The sequence below is a fragment of the Manacus candei genome, unplaced genomic scaffold (assembly GCF_025592945.1).
Source record: "Manacus candei isolate 608988 ecotype Guabito, Panama unplaced genomic scaffold, ASM2559294v1 h1tg000014l, whole genome shotgun sequence".
Lineage (NCBI taxonomy): Eukaryota > Metazoa > Chordata > Aves > Passeriformes > Pipridae > Manacus > Manacus candei.
The window spans coordinates 4,176,676-4,197,765 of record NW_026138062.1 but is presented as its reverse complement, the minus strand read 5'-3'; the positions used below and the strand labels follow the sequence as shown (position 1 = coordinate 4,197,765).

General features: G+C 42.3%; 1 protein-coding gene across 4 annotated transcripts in view; it reads right to left on the bottom strand.

Annotated features, from left to right (window-relative positions):
- The window catches only part of DZIP1 (DAZ interacting zinc finger protein 1), a 43,290-nt gene extending 24,189 nt beyond the window's left edge, over window positions 1–19,101 (bottom strand). Inside the window, exons 1-10 of one of the 4 annotated variants that reach the window (XM_051780601.1) lie at window positions 18,730–19,101; window positions 15,258–15,329; window positions 13,809–13,878; window positions 13,248–13,742; window positions 8,768–8,852; window positions 7,476–7,600; window positions 3,317–3,478; window positions 2,518–2,655; window positions 1,379–1,441; window positions 22–162 (exon numbers count right to left, since the gene is read on the bottom strand). In XM_051780601.1, the coding sequence (XP_051636561.1) occupies window positions 22–162; window positions 1,379–1,441; window positions 2,518–2,655; window positions 3,317–3,478; window positions 7,476–7,600; window positions 8,768–8,852; window positions 13,248–13,742; window positions 13,809–13,811 (1,212 nt within the window). In that variant the 5' untranslated portion in view covers window positions 13,812–13,878; window positions 15,258–15,329; window positions 18,730–19,101. Of the gene's footprint in view, window positions 1–21; window positions 163–1,378; window positions 1,442–2,517; window positions 2,656–3,316; window positions 3,479–7,475; window positions 7,601–8,767; window positions 8,853–13,247; window positions 13,743–13,808; window positions 13,879–15,214; window positions 15,231–15,257; window positions 15,330–18,318; window positions 18,336–18,729 lie in introns of those variants that run through there. The other 3 variants (XM_051780604.1, XM_051780602.1, XM_051780603.1) reach the window with 3 other exon arrangements.
- Window positions 19,102–21,090: the final 1,989 nt, after the last annotated feature.

The window sequence follows — 21,090 nt, the reverse complement described above, 5'->3', positions numbered from 1 at the left end:
AGAGTGCTTCACAAAACAGACCTGCTTCTTCTGAGTAATAACCAGATCATTCTGCTGCTGAAGCCTCTGCTCCAATTCTTCTATCTTCCTCTTGTAAAAGGTGTTATTTTTATTCAGGTCTTCTCTCGCTGATGATTTAAGTGTCTCAATCTGTGACAGTAGCTAGAAAGCAATCAGAACAAAAGTGAGTTCCTCTTAATATTACAGAAAATATTTTAATGCTATGAAGTTTAAACAAGAAAGTGTCATGCCTAGTTATTTTTAACATTTTTTTCAGCAAAAACTTAATGTCTCCTGTGATTTCACTGGGACTTGCACGTATTACAAAAGAGTTGTCTGGATCACTTTTTATTTACACAAGGAAGACTATCTAAATCTCAATACAAAGAAAAGAACATACAAACACATAGCTGACATTGCTTCAAAGTGAGATTGCAGGAAAAAGCACACAATTCTATAAAAATGTTTTAGTTGTAAATCGTGTCAAATAGTGATATTTTTAGGAGCTGAGATGTGAATGGGCATAATAAACCTAATATATTAACTCTGAATGTGAAAGAACGGAATCAGTATTTAGGTGCACCATCCCAAAAGTAATACTTACATTACTTCTCCCTTATTCTATTCTTGCATTGTATGTGGGTGTATCATTAACTACATCCTTTTTGGGGAATGTTCCATGGTTCCTCCCCACTGTTTTCTTGCCAGAGGAGGAGAAGCATTGGCCAGACTATTATGATCTGCTCAATTCTTATATGGTCACGTAGATGAAAGGAAAATGAAAGGAAGAGAAGCAAGAGAAATAAAGCAGCAAAGAGATTAAAAATAAATGCAGACATTAAAAAAAATCTGAGGAATAAAGCTTTGTATAGTCAAATATATAAACCGAAGCAAAATAAAATGCCATGGTATTTTTTCCTGGAAAAGCTGAACAGATTCTGTGTTAGAAAGCTCCAACAGAAAAAGCATTAGAGAAGTGACAGAAACAAGAAAAAAAAGACTGAGACATATGCCATAGGTCCGTGGTAGCAGCAGGGTGGATGAAAACTACGTGTTGGCAAGTCATATGTCAACTATCCTGCCTATCCACTTAACACTGAAAACACTGTATAATACAGCACTCACAGCTGTAAGCTCTTCCAAAGAGAGATACAGTTTCAGATTTCTGTCAGATTCCGAAATGATAAATTCCATTTCAACCCTGGCCTTAACTGAAAGATCAAGATCCTACCGTAACAGAAACACAGAGATAATAAATACCCTCCTATGAACTCTTGATATCTAACAGATGTACTATAGTATATCAAGAACTACTGAAAGAGTAAGAAAATAAGAAAAATATCTCCTTTTAGTGTAAGTGGTTTGCTGTGCCTCTTACCAGGGATTTTTCTGTCTCATGGTCATGATGAAGGGTTTGCATTCTAGATGTCCACTTTCTTTCCTGCACAGAGGAAATCAATATTAATTCCTATTAAGAACATATTAACATTTTGTTTGTTGTATGTAGCTTTATTTCTTGTTAATTACACATTACCATTTAGTTCAATATATGCAGCTTTTTTCCTAAATAAAGCATAAATACCAAAAAGATTATTACTGATGATCTGAAATTTGAGTAGTCTAGTATTTAAGGCCTGAAACAATCATCAGCAGGTTTTATACATCTGAGTGTGGTTTTCTTACCAAGAACTTTAAAAACTATGTATTTTCTGGTTGATTTTTATAAGCAGTCACCGTGAGTGAGAAATACACAAGCATTTTGATACAACTCTGTGTATTAAGAGTTAAGTGTATTAACAGTAAGAGGGGGACTTCCCCCCCAAATAATGTCATTTCAAGCACTCATTAACAATGAATTTTGTGTAACTGTGGTGGTTTGAAACACAGTAACAATGGTAAAAAATCAATATTAATATATGAGTTTTAGAGTGAAACAAATCTTCTTTGAGGAAAAAAAAAAAAAGTAAAACTAAGTTTTCCCCATCTTTGAGCAGAAGTGATTAAACTTATGGATGATACCAGATGTACTCAAAGACCTTCACATCCCAGAAGCCATGAAATATAAAATGCATGTGTCAAAAAAACCCAAAACCAAAAAAACCCTAGGTTGACAAATCCTGTCAGAAAGTTTCTTAACTTTTTTTCCATCTTGGGAAATGGAATATTCCTATTTTTCAGTAAGAGGCCTCACAGACCAGCAGATATAAATGCTTTATTAAAGCCTTCTGGAACTGAAGTGCAACCATACTTGGTAAAGCTAGATATAGATAATCATAAAGAATAAGAGAATATCAACAAACAAATAAATAACAGTTACTTTATTTATAAAGGATAAGGAAAATAAATCCTTGATTGACATTATAGTATTAAATAGTATTACATCTTTAGAACCAGCTATTTTTGCCATTGAGAAGAATGAAAATTTTACTTAGGGATTTCAAATCCTACTCAACAGATGTACAAAAAATAAAAAGAACACAAGTAGTCTGTCAAAAGCACATTAAGTTACAATGTTACCTGTTCATCCAGAAGTTTAACCACTTTGTGATGATCCTGGGGACTCTGAGGTTTCTCCTCTGCAAAATCATGGCTGTCTTTCAGTGTTCCTAAATTGGATTTTTGTTGCATATTGGACTTTTGTAATTCTAACAGTTGCTAAAAGGAGGGTGGAAGAATACAAAATTTACTTTAAACAGAGATTGCATTGGATACTTTTCCCATTTCTCATGAGTTCAGCATTTACCAAATTTCATGTAATTATTAATATCTACATCTCAGATAAATATGACTTATAAAAGTACACTGGACCCAACAGCTATAAAATATAAGCTGCTCTGGTAATGCCGAGTGTATTTGTTTTCCTACTCACCCATACTTTCATGATTCTCTTTCTAGTGAGCATTTCCTAAGCATATATTGAAAACACATGAATTCTACTGTTGGGACTATAATGCAGAGGTTAGTCTCCTCTATGCCAATTATAAGAACATTAACATAAAGATACCTAACAGACAGCAATCATAACAATATCTACTAATCTATAAAGAGGCATTCAAAGGTTGAGGAGTAAAGAAAAACTGCCTTAGTTGCTGAAGGCATCATTCATTTGTCAAAACTAAGCTATTAAAAAAAAAAAGAAGAACTGAAATTACGTTAATAAAGTACCAGTATACAAAGATACAACTATGGCTATCATTCAATCATTATTTTAGAGTTTTGTAGAAGAACTTGGCAATGAGCACATCGCATTTCAAATCTGTGAAGTTCACTGCCATCTATTGTAAGGTTAAAATGTCAAAAAATTTAAATTGCTTACATTTTCTAAGGTTGAATTTTTTGAATATAACTCCTTAAGCTCTTTCATAAACATCTCTTTCATTTTTTCTATTTCATGAGCCAATCTCTCTCTTTCCTCCTCTTTCCATTTATGAAATGACTGTAGAATTTCTTCTTCTTTTGATTTTTGCTGTTCACATTCCTGAAATTTTTTAAAAAACATTATTTGTTATTTTTCCTCACATGCAACATGAATTCAAGCACCCAAACTACGTGTGGGAAGCAGTCACTTTCGATGGCCAATACTGTGACATCAAAAAACATAAAAAAACCCAGTTTCTGAAGAATTCTAAGGTTGCAAACTATGCATTTTGCTAGCAAAACAAGTATGCTTCAAGAAAGTTTTGGTAGTTTATTTTCCACTGAATAAAACACAAATGGCCTTACTTGGTCATATCAAAGATCCACCTTGTTCAGCATCCTGTTTCTCACAGAGGCCTTAAGTGCATAGATAGGAAAGGTTAATATTGGGGCAAGGAAACATGTACGATCTCCTTCATAGTCTCCGAGCTGCCAACTGTTTTCAGCTCAGAGGATTTATTCAGCCTGATACAGTTTTGTAAACTTCAATAACTTAGTAACCTTCAATACATTTCTCTCATAAACTTTCCCCGTCCTCCCTTGTGGCTGTATCAGCTTTTAGCAACTGCAACATCTTTTGCCAATGAGCTCCACAAGCTGCATGAAGAGCCAAGTACTTTTCATGTTGTTGTTTGAATCTGGCTCCTGCTAGGTTCATTTGATTAAGTCCTGAACTGGAAAACAGAGTGAATGATGGACTGTTATTCACCCTATGTAACTCATGACATAGAGGTATCAGTATCTCACCCTCCATCTTCATCAAGCTGCTGTCTCTTTTTCAGACTGACAGCTCTCAGCATGCTCAGTCATTTTAATTACTGAATGATCTTCTTCGTAGCCCATCTCCTCAACTTTTATAGTTCTAGCCTATCCTTTTTTGAGATGAAGGGACTAGACTCACACACTGTATTTAGGCTGTGGCTTGCACAGTGATTTTCCAGAATAAATGGTAATATTTGATTTTCTTTGTTGGCTGCTACTAACTGCTGGGCTAACATTTCCATAGGACTGTGTATCACAACCCATCATTTTGTAGATGAAGTTAGAATTATTTTTTTCCCATGCACATTGACCCCACTTTATCTGTCAAATTACTTCAACATTCCATTTACCTAGTGACGCATTTTTATACAGTTCTCAACTTGTTTAAAGTCCTGCATTTCACTGCCCAGGATATACACAGTTTTTAGGAAACACCTACATCTCTCCATCACAGTATTCACTCTGAATTTGTTCTCCAACTATAAATATGCAATCACTGAATGGGACCTTCTGTATCCTTTCACCTCAAAGGAGTAGAAGGAACCAAAAATAAGAAGTATGGCAATTTTTATACAAATTCCCCTCCAGTACTAGTTGTCCTAAAGAAACCCACACGAGATAGATTTTCTGCTCTTTTAATCAAAAGACAGTAACATGACACCTGAATTGACAGTGGATGTCAGTCATGGCAGACAAACTGTAACCAGTCACACCTCACATTTCTATCTTCCCTGACATCCTAGAAAAACAGAGAAGTTTTGAAAGCTTCTTGTTGTGTAACAGTGCAGACTGTAGCTTCAGGACATTTCACATAGTCCTTTTGCAGTTAGGAGTCTCAGCTAAGACAACTGACTTCGAAACAGGCCCCTAAGGCACCAAAAAATCTACAATGCACTGTTATGAATACTCCAAGTTCCCTCTCATAAACAAAACAATGCTTCAGGGGCAGTAGAAATATGTTATGGATGTATTTCTCAAAAGTTAGGCACAGAATGAATGAGTAGAATACCTTGCCCATGTCCACATAGGGCCATGGCCCATTAATCTAACAGGACTTGTGCTTGGAAGTGAAATTCTACCAGCTTTTGATTTGTTCCTTCAGTACTTTTGAAAATGGAAAAAAAAACACACAAAAAAGGAAGTTGAACAGTCCCAAGAAAGGGGGAACAGGAGAACTGAAGAAAGAAGAATCTGAAGCTATGTTCAGGCAAAGAAACACTGCATGTTTTACAGAAGATCAGGGTTTCCTATGAAAACAAGGAAGAAAACAATCATCAGTCATAGAATACTAGGTTGAAAGGGACCTCAAGGATTATCTGGTCCAGCCTTTTTTGGCAACAACACAGTCTAGACAAGATGGCTCAGCACCCTGTGCAGCTGGAACTTGAAAAGTGTTTAATGTTGGGAAATCCAGCACTTCTCTGAGGAGATTATTCCAATGGTTGATTGTTCTCACTGGGAAAAAATTGCACTCATGTCAAATCAGAATCTCCACAGGAGTAACTTGTACCCATTACCACTCATCTTTCCATGGGACTCCTTGAAATAGGAGTCTCCATCTCCCTTGTAACCATTGTTCAAATACTGGAAAGTGGTAATAACATCTCCGTTAAACCTTCCTTTCTAAAGGCTAAACACATCTAGTTCTTTCAGCCTTTCTCCACATGACCAGCTTTCCAGTCCTCTGATCACCTCTGTGGCCATTCTCTGCATCTTTCCAGTCTGTCCACATCTTTTTTTGTATAGCGGGGACCAAAACTGAACATAGGTTTCATAATGTAATGACAGCCCTGTTTTGTTTATTCTGTTTTAATTCAGAATCATAGAATGGTTTGGGTTGAAAGCGACCTTAAAGATCATTTAGTTCCAACCCTCACTGGGCAGGAACACCTTTCACAAGACCAGGTTGCTCAAGACCCCATCCAACCTGGCCTTGGAACATTTCCAGGGATGGCGCATCTACAACTTTTCTAGGCAGTCTGTTCCACTGTCTCACCACCCTCATAGTAAAGAATTTCTTCCTAATATCTAATCTAAACCTACTCCCACTTTAAAGACATTTCCCCTTGTCCTATCACTACACATCCTGATGAAAAGTCCCTTTCCAGCTTTCCTGTACAGACCTCCTTTAGGTACTGGAAGGCTGCTTTAAGGTCTCTCCTTCTATTCTCCAGGATAAACAACCCCAAGTCTCTCAGCCTGCCTTCATATGAGAGGTGCTCCAGCCCTCTGATTGTTTCTTTCAAAATGTAATGGTTGGTTTCATGTTTGAAGGTCCTCAAGCTCCATTAGAAAAGCTATTCAGAAATTTTGAGGTTCTCACAGGTTATGCTAACAACCACAAAACACTGTTTTTGAACACGATAGAGGGCAAACTGAAACGCAAAGATGAGCATTTAACTCAATCATGAGATGTATCTTGTCTCTTATGATAAGAACTTGCTTCTCAAACTGAAGCAAAAAGCCCCTTTCTCAAATAAATGTCACTGCTAGCTATTTCTATAGTAAATTATCTGATTGTGTTTACTTAAAGAGAAATGAAAACTGTGAGATGATCTGAAATTATCAAGCTTTAGAAGAATCTTTAAGTTACCTATTTTTTTCTCTTTAGGAGCCAGTAAGCATACCCACAAGATTCAGTACCATCCAAAACAAAGTGTTGTACGTGACAACAAACAGCTAATTACTGCTTTCAACTCATTCTGTTTTATTCACAATAGCAAGACTACTATAGCTAAGAAAGCTAAGACTACTTTCTGCTTTTGCTTTCTGGTCAGCCAAATCCTAAGGATTTAAAGACCAACATGCAACTTCTAGATTGCTTTGTTTTTTCTGAGTCTCTCTTCCTTGAGCTGCTTTACATCTTTGTTGGACAGTAAAGTTCTTTACAGCAAAGAATAAATTCTACTCAGTTTGTAAAGTCACATGTAAAATCACAGTAATTTCTAAGAAACATGTAATAATCACAAAATATCATCATGTCAAAACCAGCTTATATTTCACCATAGTAAGGCAATTTTATCTGCTTCAATAACGGGCCACACATGTTTTGAACTGGCAAGTGCTAACGGAAGTGCTGTCTAAAGTATTAATTTAAAATATGTTTAAAACAAAAGTAAGGAGGAATTCAATGGTCAAAATTGTGGGAGGCAAGGGAGGGCAATAGTTCAATGCCCAAACATCATCACTGCTTGACAGGCAAGATACATTTTTGTTCCAGTCCAGTTACAAAATGAGCGAACACAGTCCAACATACTAATTCTTTTGCAACACTCACATATGTTAGTACACATTACCTTAGACAACCTGACAATATCAGCCTGTTGTTCAGATTCTAACTGGGACTTGGTGAGCTTCAACTGCTCCTTCAGTTTTTCAATCTCATCCTGCAATTTTTCAGTGTTTGCTTTCCTCTTCTGTTCTGTTCAAAAGAAACACAGATTTTAAAAAGCTTTGTTGCCATTTCTGGAACTGTGATAATTACTGTAAATATATTTCTGGTGTTTCAGTAATATCTTCATGATGTGTAACTTCACTGGACCATTTTCCCTCCCACTAGCATCATTCTTCAAAGATGTTTTTAACTACTTATGTTTAAACCACTTATGTTAACTACTTATGTTCTCTGGACTGCTAACTTATCCTCAAATACTTGTACTACTGACATGTGAAATAGTTTATGAAATATTGACATGAAAAAGTATTCTATAATCTAATTTAAAAGGAATCTAAGCAACACAGGCTCAATAAAAAGGATGTACGAAGGACAAAGTGAATCTCAGTTATTCAATTCTGCTAGGTTTAATTTATTCTAAATAACTTTTGTAAGGAGCCCACTTGGAATACAACTAATTATTTATGTGGAAAGAGTTGGGGGAATATCACTGTAACAAAAAATGTTAAAATATGCAAAAATCATAACAATCTTCAATCTTATCAATTTACCAAGGATTTACTAGCCCATCATCTGGGAATCTGAGCCCAATGCAGAATATTATTTCAAAAATAACTGCATTGGATATTTCCCTCATAGAGTCATTTCAAGGCTAATCCTTTTATATGACAATTACTTCAGCTATTTCTGCAGCATTTTCCACTGTTGTTTTTATCAAGTGTAAGGTGCACAAGAGCTGCTTTCTTCTTCCAATATATTCACGCTTCCTCAGGTGCTTACTCAGACCCCTCTCCTGTTGCTGCTGGTTTATTTGCCTAAGCTACAGTTCAGACCTCTCTAGGTTCTTCACACTTTTTCTCCTCCCAAATGCTTCCTAGTTGATTTCTAATCAATGCCATTGTTAGTCCTTAGCAATAAATCACAAGCATGCAGCCTAAAGAATTTAGAGATGAATGAAACTTTGAGAGCATTGTTTTCAAATTAAATTATTTTCCAGAGACTGAAACATGTTGCCCAGTACAATTTGTCCATCAATGTTGCTTGCATTCATACAAACTGTGAGCTGCCACCTAAAAATGAAAACTGAAAATTATTCTTCCAAGTTACAAAAAATCATGGACTGCACATCCTCACTATATTTATACTTTTCTGAACTACTTCTCTTAATTTTTTTGGCAACATTAAAGTACATACCTATCTCAGACTCTCCCGGATGACGCCTTTGAATGTGACTTTGTAAAAAGGAGTAGGTCATAAAAGCCTTTTCACAAAACTGACACTAAAAAAAAAGGCGTTAAAAACATATTAGTAACATAGTAAAATATAGTGGTTAAGGTTTCTAACACATCATTACATTGTCCATATGTCAAAAGAAGGTAACTTTAATAAATTCCATATCATAAGAACAAGGACTAAAACTCCCATGGTGCCCAATTTCTGTAAAGTTATCAGTATATTAAGTGCTATCTGAAGTCTTATAGTGATGGTCATGAGCAAGAATCTCATTGTGCTAGGCACTGTACAAACTCTGAACAAAAAAGACTCTGGCCAAGCAAGTTCAAATTCAGATATAAACCCTATAAACTATAAGGAAAAAGTAAGATTCTATTCAGCAAAATACGCAGACATCAGCCAACGAGCAGCTCAGGTGTTCTTAAGATTCCTGTAATACAACAAAGTAGACCACCATCTAGCTGGAAAAAAATCACTAAAGATGGGTTTGAGTATACATAAATGAGTTGTAGAATGGCAATACTCAAAGGACCATAGATATGTAAAAAACTCAGACATTTCAATGAAGGGAAGGTAATGGTACACAATTTTGTAAGAAAAGGTATGTAGCTACATTAGGATGCTACCTAGCATCCTTCTGAAGCACAAAGCTATTTCAATTACTGTTTCTATAATTTACTTACTAGTTTTGAAATTAAATTTTAAGTCAAATTTGCATCCTACTCTTTTTAAAATATCTTTTTTGTTCACCTTCAAAATGCTTTCTACTAATGTTCAGAATATTAAGAATAGATGGGTAGTATAAGGACAGAAGATACATCTACAAACTTTGTAACATACTTGTTAAGACTATGAATGAGGGCTCCTCATCACTTTAGGTAAGTGTGTTCATTACCTCTATCTCATACCTTTTTTCAAAGTATCAATGCTAGAAGAAGGATCCAGGGAACCATAAGCCTGTTAGTCTGACCTCAGTGCCTGGCAAGGTTACGGCACAGATCATCCTGAGTACAATCACACGACACAAATGACCAAGGGATCAGGCCCACACAGCATGAGTTTAGGAAAGGCAGGCCCTGCCTGACCAACCTGATCTCCTTCTATGAACAGGATGGAATCCGGTCACTACTGGTGTTCCCCAGTGCTCAGTATTGGGGCCAGTCCTGTTTATTATCTTGACTATTGACGTGGATGAGGGGATCGAGTGCACTCTCAGTAAATTCACAGACAACACCAAATTTGGAGAGAATGTTGATCTGATGGAGGGTAGGATCCCTGCAGAGGCATCTGGATAGGATGGATCAATGAGCTGAGGCCAACTGCATGAGGTTCAACAAGACCAAGTGCTGAGTCCTGCCCTTGGGTCACAACAACCTCACACAGCGCTACAGGCTGCGGGAAGAGTGGTTGGAAAACTGCTCAGCGGAGAATGACCTGGAAGTGCTGGTTGACAGCTGCTGAACATGAGCCAGCAGTGTGCCCAGGTGGCCAAGAAGGCCAATGGTATCCTGGCTTGTATCAGAAATAGTGTAGCCAGCAGGACCAGGGCAGCGATTATCCCCTTGTACTTGGCACTGGTGAGGCCACACTTTGAATCCTGTGTTCAGTTCTGGGTCCCTCACTACAAGAAAGACATTGAGGTGTTGGAGCGAGTCCAAAGAAGGGCAATGGAGCTGGTGAAGGGTCTGAGGGATAAGTCCTATGAGAAGCAGCTGAGGGAGCTGGTGTTGTTTAGCCTGGAGAAAAAGAGGCCCAGGGGAGACCTTACCATTCTACACAACTACCTGAAAGGAGGTCGTAGCCAGGTGGGGGTCGACCTCTTCTCCCAGGCAACTAGAGACAGGACAGAGAGAGGATTTATACTCAGGTTGTGCCAGGAGAGGTTTAGGTTGGACATTAGGAAGAATTTCTTCATGAAAAGGGTTGTTAAATATTGGAATGGACTGCCCAGGGAGGTGGTGGAGCCATCATCCCTGTAGGTGTTCAAGAAATGAGTGGACATCACACTTTGTGCTATAGTCTAGTTGACAAGTGTTGATCAGACAAAGACTGGACTTGAGGATCTCAGAGGTCTTTTCCAAACTAAGCGATTTTGTGATTCTGTGAAATTCCCAGATTTCACATAATATTTAAATTGCTTCTACTGGTAATCAGGTATCCTATAAAATACATCCTTCAGCAAACACTAAAGCCATGAATAATTAAGACAAATTTTGTTGGACAAATGCAAACAAGTCCTAATGTAAAACCCAAGTGAAGTGATATAGTATGGCAGCCTTACTGCCAGCCAAGAGGGAGCTTACAGTGTAACAGATTGCACATGATTTATGGAATGAAATTGACTGTGAAATAATGTTATCCATTCAACCAAAAACTTATGTCAGTTTGACTTGCTGGCAGTGAAAGAAAGCTTTTACTGCAGGAATCAGGATTAACACAGGGAATATTTAAGTTTTGAATAATGCAACACTTTTCTTGTAACTACTTTTTACAGTGTTAGCCACAATGTGCACTTTATGCCTATGTTGTACATGTGAATATAAGATTTCTTAGCAAAATATCAAAAAAGTGAAAAATGTTATTTAAAATTAAATTTGTATTACTCAGATCAAGGTATTGACCAACAAGTCTTAAATTTATGACTTGTAGGTACTGGTACCATTTTATAGTAGTATTTCATGGTTAAACTTATATTGGTGGTAGATTAAAGGCATTACATCTGAATTCCAAAGCACAGTTACATAAACTATAAAGTGCACCTCCACTAAAAAAGGACAGTAACTATTTACAGGCTTATTTGCAAAACATCCAAGACTTTGAGGGGATGGAATCTGAACTATCCTCTCAGGAACACCAGTAAAATCCCTATTATCTGGCACTGCAGATCGGCCAAGATCAAGGCGCAGATAAATATTACACAACTATTGTTCACTGATCACACCGTTACCCTGCATTTACGAACACCAGGAAGAATTTAGTTTAGGTCTGGCATTCACACTCAGAATCCTGAAAACACTGTAGGAACTTCAAGTATTCAATCACTCCCTAAACTCACTTTTCCTAAGTGAACCTAAATAAGTTCTAGAGACAAGAAATTACTAACAGAAGGGAAAGAAAGTGTGTGGGGGGTAGAGCAGGGCAGAAGTTTACTTTATATGAAATTAATATTACAAATGGGAAATAGGTTTCCATCTCTTCTTTACTGCAAACTCACTGAACAGAAGATAAGTGATGAGACAAGTTCACTACCATGTTCTTCAGCTTCCACAGAGACATACTACAAATATTTCAGGAACACTTGATGATATTTGGCAATCACAGTATGGGAATTATTTCAGTTTACATATAAACGATGCATGCAATCAGTTTTGTTTTGCAACACAGGACAAACTGCTCTGTAAGTTGTATAAAGGTTTTTTAAAATAATACCACATCAGCAGCTTGTCCTTAAGACTAACACTCAAATGTGTGGAGACAAGGTTCCCATGAACCTTACCATATTCATAGTTCTACTCTTGGGGCATAAGGTATCTTTTCCCTTAGAGAAACACTTGATCCAACTTAGCTGAGGTCTTACAAAATTAAACTTTGCCTATAACTTTAAACACACAGACACAAAGAGCTAGCCTGAAATCATGTCAAGTCTGTGTCCAGTGTACTCTTTAGACTTCAGACTACATTTGAAGCTGTAATTTGCTTTCCTGAAATCTGCTGGAAAATGCTAAAGCTGAAAAATATTTAAACTGAACTATTACACCCACAAGACAAAAATCCCTCCCAAAAAACCAAAGTGCCATGACACTGACAGAACAGCAATGTACTAAGGCTCTTATGGGAGGCACTTAAGGAACAGATTGTTGTCTACAACACAGATTGTTGTGGAATCAGGGATGAGCTATGTCACTGGAGCTCTTTACCATCGTGCCTAAGTCACCTCTGAGTCACACACAAGCAGAAACTTTGTGCCTGGAGAACATCAGTGCAAGAAAGTGACTGCTCACAGACAGTACATTACTGCTTAGCATCAGTTCTGATGTACTTGCCCTGTGTGTTTTCTGACCATGCAGCTGACAGACAAGGAAAAACAGCAAGAGATGTCAGTAACACCTTTATCACAGGTTTTGCTAGTGTGTGTATCTGATGCTTGAGATGCACCAAAAGTGAATCCAAGAATAAAGAGCACTTCTTAGTAAAAAGAGGATTTGTTAAAGATGATCTATTGCAAATGTCTGTGATACCAGCCAAACACCTGTGAAACGTGGATGAGAAACAAGTGCAAGCCACTTATTTCCTTTTGTAAGGTCACTGGTCCTGGAAGCTCCAGTCTTTCACCCAGCAAGTGACTGCACCCCAGCAGAGCAGGACCACTCTGCCACTCGTCCCAGCAGGCTCAGAGTTGGCAAGGTGGGGGTGACTGGGCCACCAGGACCTCTCCTCTCACCTGGTGGTAGTTGGCTCGGGCCTCCAGCATCATCTGCTGGGTGCTGATCATCTTCTTCCTCCGCCGGCACTCTTCCTTGAGCCCCTGGATCTCCTGCAAGCGCTGGGCCACTTCCTTGCCCAGCTGGTCGCGCTGGGCTTGTGCCTCTCGCAGGGCCTCCTCCAGGCTGCCGAGCTGGGCGCTGAGGTATTCCTGGGAGTGCAGCAGGTACTCGGTGCAGAGCTGCGCCAGGCGCAGCAGTTTCAGCAGCAGCGGGTCGGCGGGGCCCTGGCAGTGCGGGCAGCGCTCCCGCTCGGCGCTGCAGAAGGTGACGTGCTCCAGGTGCACCTGCAGGGCCGCCACGTCCCCCTCCCGCGACACCCGCTCCACGTCCACGGCGCTGAGCCGCCGCCAGTCCGGGGCCTCGTGCCGCGCGCGGAACTGGAACGCCGGGAACGCCGCCGGCGCCGCGCCGGGCCCCGCGGCCGGAGGGTGGTATGTGCGCTGGGAGAAGGGCTGCGGAGAGAGACACGGATCAGCCCGGGCCGGCACCCCCGCCCCGCCGCCCGCCCCGGCGCTCACCATGTCCGCGCTCCGTCCCTCGGGCTCCGCTCGGCGCCGGCGTCCTCCGTGTCGCTATGGCAGCCCCGGCCTGCGGGAGAGGCTGCAGTGACGCCGGGATGTGACACCGCTCCCCCCCCGGCCCTTCGGCTCCGTGCTCCGCACAAATCCCGTCCCCTTCCCCCTCCCTGCATCCTCCTCCCCCGGCCCCTCCCCAGCCTCCTGGCAGTGCCCCCGCTCAGCAGCCACCTCCTCTCTCCCGCGGGTCCCAGTGCTCGTCCTGCACCGCGGACCGTACGCTCGCACCAGTGCATCCTTGACCATCTTCACACGCTACTCGCACCAACAAACATCCTCGGCTAAGCTGTTACCCATGTGCACCCTTAACACAGCTACACAGCGTATGCTTTCTCTCTCCACATTCCCTTCACTTCTGTGAAATCTATACATATCACCCTACAGACACATTTCATTGCATCAAGGTGCCTCCCCACCCAACACCCTGTGCCTCCTCCATGCTGTTCCTGACTCAAACCTTTCTCACTCCACCATAACATTACAGTCCCCTATCCCTCTGCTGTCCTATGCCCTTCTCCAGCCTTGTCTACTCCTCTGTCTCCCAGATGTGATGATACCCATCGCTTCTGCACCATCAGCATACGTACATATACCATTTCTCTATTCATCTGCTTCATGCTGCTGTACCCTCACATGCCTCAGCTGGTAGCTCCATGCAATCTCTCCAGTGCAACTCCATAGCCCTCCCAATGCCCACACACCAACCTCCTGCCAAGTTCTTTCAAACGCCTTCCTCACCTAGCACAGTCACACCGCCTTTGCATGCCACTACCACATGCTCTCCTCACTCATCACACCAACATGCCTCTCTCTGCCTGGTATCACTACATACCAGACCATATCTTAAAACCATATAACCCTACAGCCTGCCATTCCTGCCTCACTCTACTGATTCCAAACACTTCAGCCCCATGAAGCACCTCATGGCTTGCATACATCACCTACTTCACCATTTACGCCCAAATACTTTCCTTCAAGGCAACCAACAACTGCTGCTTATATCCCTGTCCCACCACAATTCCCAGTACTCCCCAGTTCAGCATTCCCATCGCTCCTGCTTAGTTGCTTCAAATAGTGTTCCCAAGCAGAACCATCCTTCTTCTCTATTATACAAAATTACCCTGTCCCCTCACTCATCCTCACCACTCGTCTCCAAAAGCCTGCTCTTTCTGTTACCATTTCTTAATATTTCAGTCACCTATCCTACCTCTGCCTTACCACCATGTTCCACGTTTATACCTCCCTAACTTTTCAGTCCCTTCCACACACACTTTAGTTTCTCATCCTCCCGGTCATTCCTAGATAAATACCTCTCAAAGAACATTCACACAATATATATCTGATCATACCATCATGCCATAGGTTCCTCTACATCATGCATCATAGACTCACAGAGATGTTCTCAAGGGACCTCTAGTGATCATCATCCAGTCCAAATTTCTGCCGGACACTAGTTCACATCACCTGTGGCATTTAAGATGAACAAACAGTCTATGATCTTTCCAGACAACCTGTTGCATGGCTGTGCTCTCCTGACAAAAACAATGTTGTTATAGGTACTAATACAAGGACCCTCACAACTTACCAGCTCTTAGTTTTATGTAGGTTTTTATGTTGGTTTTTGTGCCAAAAAACTTTTCCCACATATATGAATTGATGCAACAAAATACACCTGGCCTCATTTAATTCCCCCATCATAGCAGACAAACAACAGGAAAAGAAAAAGGAAAAGTTATTTCAGTTGGAAGAGACCTATGATCATCGTCTAGTCCAATTGCCTGACACTTCAGGGCAGACCAAAAGTTAAAGCATGTTCTTCAAGGGCATTTGTTACGACCCACCCCAGAAAAGGGGAGGATAACCCAGGTTCTTATTAATAAATCCCTTGGGGTGGATTAGAGTGAAATGACACTGAATAATCGGTGTTTGAAAACATATATATGTAGGGTTTATTTTAGAACAATTTTGTTTCAAAGATAAACAGGTATGTTAGCATTTTGGGTGTTATCATCTATATCTATCACCTATAATAATATGGCATAAAGATAACCTTTGGTGAAAATGCATAAAGGTGAGAAAGAGAAAGACAGGATAAGGGTAAAGGAGAGTAAGGAAAAAGAAAAGATGAGAGTGGAAAAATGTATATAGTCACGGCCCACTGGATCCAGCAATGGAACTTGATAGTCCTAAAAGTGATTTGCTGGCGGTGGGGGAGAAGAAAAAAGCCAAACCCCCAAAGAAGTTACCAGTTGATATATACTTCCAGAATGCTTTTGCACCTCCCCTGGGGCGGGGAGTTTTCCATGGAATAGTGTCATGGGCCATGACATGAACACCCAATATTTTTTCCCACCTTTCAAGATTGGCAGGGGGCGGATGGGCATGCCACGAACCCTCAACATCTCCTGGGCCCTAGTGTCCATTCTCAACCTCCCCAGCACATCTCTGAACCATTCCCGCACATCCTATCACTGGATCCCAGGGAGAATTGATCACTCTTCACTCCCCTCCAAAGGAAGCTGTAAAGAGCAATGAGGTCACTCCTCAGCCTCCTTTTCTCAAAACTGGACAAGCCCAGAGTCTTCAGCCACTCCTCACAGGACTGGCTTCCAGCCCTTAAACCAGCTTTGCTGCCCTGTCCCGGACACATTCAAGGACCTCACATCCTTCTAAATGGTGGGGCCTAGAACTGCACACAGCACTCCACCTGAGGCTGCACTAATGCTAAAAATAGAGTGATAATCACCTCTTTTGACTGTCTGGTTATGCTCTGTTGGATGCATGCAAGTATATACAGCCAACTCACGGTCAGGGTAACCCCTGGGACTGTGGTGGTCCCCATGAGCTCTGCTCTCCATACTCACTGACTACATTCTGGTTCGGTGTCAAGAGGTGAGCAGGCCGTGCATACCTATTCCTCCCGAAGGAAACTGCAACATAGCAGACTCATGCTCTGACAGGGAGGAATGGGGCTCTGTTACTGAACACACGCAGCAGAAGTGTCTTCCTTGTAGTCAGCACACCCAGTGTGCATCCCAAAACCACAACCACAGGACACACCTTCTGGTTCACAGCACAGACCCAAGCATTTCCTTCAGCGCTCAGCTAACAAAAACCTAACCCAGCCAGTACCAAAAGACTCAGATCAGTCGCAGGGAGAGTCCGACACTCAGGGTCCAACTTTTATCAGTCTCCCCCATTCTTCACACCCACATCCACTCCCCACACAAAAGAAAATACGGAGGAGATTCCTTTCTTTCCATATCCACAGAGAACCATGAAGACCTCTCTTCTGTTATTGAAAAGTTACACCCTTCCGTTTTCCCCACTTTTATAAAAAGTTTGAAATCAACCTTTCCAATAATACATCTAGGCTCAACACAAGGTTACATTAATTTACAAAATGAATTTCAATGTATCAGAAATATGAACAGAGAAGTTAATAACATGAACTTAGGACAGCAAACCGTCCTGCTTGTTGGCTCAAGCCACCCTGGAAGGTAATGCTCCAAAATACTGTGGCACTACAACTTGTTTTTGGACCTTTAACCTTAAGGCTACTGGCCATACTTTACTGCAATACCTGAAGTCCAGTTCCATTCATTGTTTTAAATTTAGAAAGATATTGTGTGGTGTTTGCAACATTAAGTCTTCTCCTGCAAGGATGACATTTTTGTCACCTCCTTTTTCATGAAAAGGGTCTCCAGCAAATTTCTACCTTCAAAGAAATCTATTTAACATTTTTTATATGTATCAAATATGGATCTGAACTTTGCACTGCTCTAAGTCCTTAAGTAAGAATATACACTGTTAATCTTCTTCAGAGCTATTCCTAATATACCACATACTTCCATTTACTGTAGAAATACATTTCTGTTTCTAAGCAGCTACATTAAAAAAAAAAAGCTCAAATACTGACTACAGTCCAAAATGTGCATGCCTCAAATTCATTAAAACACTTTGAAAATATGTATTTGAATATTTTTTCTAGTCAAGGGAACTGTTAAGTTGCACATAATGAAATCTAACTCCTAAAGATCTGAGCCTAACATATGCTCCACCTATTTGACATAGGAGAAATTTCTTTACATAGAAAATGTGAATTTTGCAAACTACCAATTTGTGTGTCAAGCAGAAGGAGCCTGAATAAGCACACATGCAATAAGGGCCTTTAATTGACAGATGCATGGATTTAATAAGAAAAAAAAACCAAACAAAACCAACCAAACCCAAACACCTAAAACACTATTTAAAGCCAGCAAAGTAAACCAAGCCTGTGGATACGCTTATTTTCCTCGACCAATGTATTTAGTGAGGAATATCCACACAGAGTTCCATGCTGCTCCAGCTAAACCTGCTTTAACTGAATGTGACCTCGCAGCGGTGCATCACGAAACTGGGGAAAGGCACAGGCCGCCCAGGTATCTCAACGGAGGTAGAAAAGAGTACGTACGGACTCACACAGCCCTTTTCGATTTCATTTTCCCCTTTCTTTCTGCCAGATTTAGTCCATCCTCGGAGCTGCGCCCATGCGGGCTCCCCTCCATCAGGGGTGGCACCGCTCCCCCGGCCACCCCTCTCCGCCGGGGCGGGCGGCTCCGAGGTGAAGCAGCGCCTTCCCCCGGCGGTGCCCGCGGGCCAGGCCTGGGCCTGGTGCTTTGAGAGGTGGCCGAGCAGGCCGGGCCTGCGGGAGGCCCTGAGCCGGGCTCCAGCCTGCTGCCAAAACCTCCCGCTCCGCTCCGGAGCGCGGCCGCCTCCCCGCCCCCTCCCTCCTGCCCCCGGGGAGAGGCCCCGCCGGGCGCTGCCCTCCCGTCACCCTACAGCGGCCGGGATGTGGGGGAGAAGGGGAGACCCCTCCGCTTACCTCGGGCTGCTGCTCCGCGGGGCTCGGCGCCCCGGTGCGGGGCTCGGAGCCGGCGGGGCTGCGGCCGCTCCCCGCCCCGGCCGTTACCGGCGATGCCGCGGCGGGAGCGGGCTGCGCCCCCCGGGCCCGTCCCGCGCCGCTCCCGCTGCACCGCGGCCGCGGGCGGTGGCTGCGGAGGGACCGGCGGCCGAGGCAGGCGAGCGCTCCCCCGCTGCTCGCCGACTCTTGCTCCTTGAAGCCTGCCCGGCAGATGTTGGTGTCCGGGAGGGATGTCCTTTGTCTCGGTCCCGTCCCGAGCCTCTCCGACCAAGAAGCAGCCTTTCTTCTTCCTCTTTGTAAAATACAAGCGAAGTTACTACAGGCTTTGGAAAGGCTGCCTTAAGAAATTAAAGGCACGCAGTCACCCAGGACGACACGTTTAAACCTGTGGAGCAGCGAACTCCTCAGCGGGATGGGGAGTCCCCCGGCGGCGCGGCAGGGCAGCGATGGGCCGGGAGGATCCCGCCTGCCCGCCGAGCCGGACGGGGAGCTGGAGGGCTGCAGGATCCCGCCTTTCTGCCGAGCCAGACGGGGCGCCTTAGGGACTGAGAGCATAGGGCTAACTCCAACGGGAGAAGGTGTGGGTCTTCCATCAGTGTTTTCCTGACTGTGTGCAGGAGGACACCATGTTCCAGTGCGAGGGTAAGGCCGAGAGTATGCTTAACCAAAGTAATATCAGGTAAAGTTGTAATTTTCAGTGTATATATGTATTGTATCGTGCAGGTAGAATCATTCCTACACCTACAGGTTACATCAGATCCTACTAATTTTATTCCTGTAAGGGTTTTGAATTGTATTTTTCCATGATAAATGGTGTGCAGCCTTTGTAGCCACAGGGAAAATTTCAAACAGTTTGTATTTAATATAAATTATGTTGGGAAATTCAGCAGAGGAGGTAATCACTGCACATTTACAACACCTCATCTTCATTGAGTAGTTCCATTTGGCCAGGGAGACACCACTGTGTTTTCCAAAGCACACAGATTTACTGAGACACCAACTTTCTTTCCTGAACCATGAAATTCTGTTGCGCCAGTGTTGATGTGGGCACATACGCTGCAAACACCAGCTTTAAGAAAAGAAGTAATCGCTTTGGTGCTTCAGCTTTTTGTGTCCTAAGAGTACCTCGGCATGCTCCAGTCAGTAATGGGCATTCAATCCAGAGGAACAGGTTAGAGCTACTCTGAAGGAAAACCTGAACATATGTGAAATGTGGATGTCCGGTCCTCAGTACTAGTGACTTTTGCTTCAGCAGATCTGCTGCTGTTGGTCTACTAAAGCAGGCATTGCCAGAGGAAGATGCTTTATCAAGGCTTTAGTGTGGTAAAGCTTAATTAAGAGAGGACTTTGAAAACTTGTCTGACAGTCACAGCTTCCATGAGTCAGGCCTAGCGGCAAATATGCAGTACAAGTCGATGAGCACGTTATGTGAATGGTTGGAGCACTCACTTAGAGAGCAAGATGCTCAAGTGCAGTCCCTTCTGCGCCCAAGAAGTTTCATACCCCATACCCCTCTTAAAATGCCCTAATGACAACTTCATAGTCTGTTCAGCATACCTTCCAAGGATCTCTTGCTGCAAAGGTAGATTTTATATCAAACCAAATGCTAACTGTGTAAGAAAGTCTTGGAGCTTCTCTTCAGTTGATGAGGGGAGGGGTGTATGAAATGTGCAGAAATATGTGGATCTTAGTTGCTTACTCTAATATCTGTTTAATATAAAATACACAAGTAGGCCTTGGAATGAGACCTATAACCGAGATTTCTATGCTGTGAAGGGAGGGCCATCACCCTGTCATTCTTTCACTCTTACTTTGTTCCAGAGCTTGATTAATCTTTAATTACTACCTGTGAGTGGTACAGCCTCACTTGGCAGGAGTGGGTATTCTTTAACCCACATTAGTGCCAAGTTCTTCCCTTATATAGCTTGGTGACAAAAGTGCTCTCCTAAAACATACATGGATTTACTAAGAGGAGACCAAGACCATTTGCAATGTATTTGTGAGGCTTATAGAGGGTACCTGCAACTTGAGAACACAAAAATGAGAGAGTATTTTGATTGTGGGGTGAAATACAATGACACGTTGGCCATGGCTATTTGGGAAATGTCCGGAGTAACAGGGGTGTCATCCAGGGCCCATCCCACCATCCAGCCAAGAGCAGAGCAGCTGAGGTGGGGGAGCACCGGGGTGAGCCCCAACCCCAGACATCGGGCACCTCCCTGTGGGCAGGGATGGGCTGAGGCTCGGTGAGGCCCATGGCTGGGCAGGGCAGGGCTGTGGAGGGCTGGGGACTGGCCTTTCTGCAGTGTCGCTGGGGCAGGG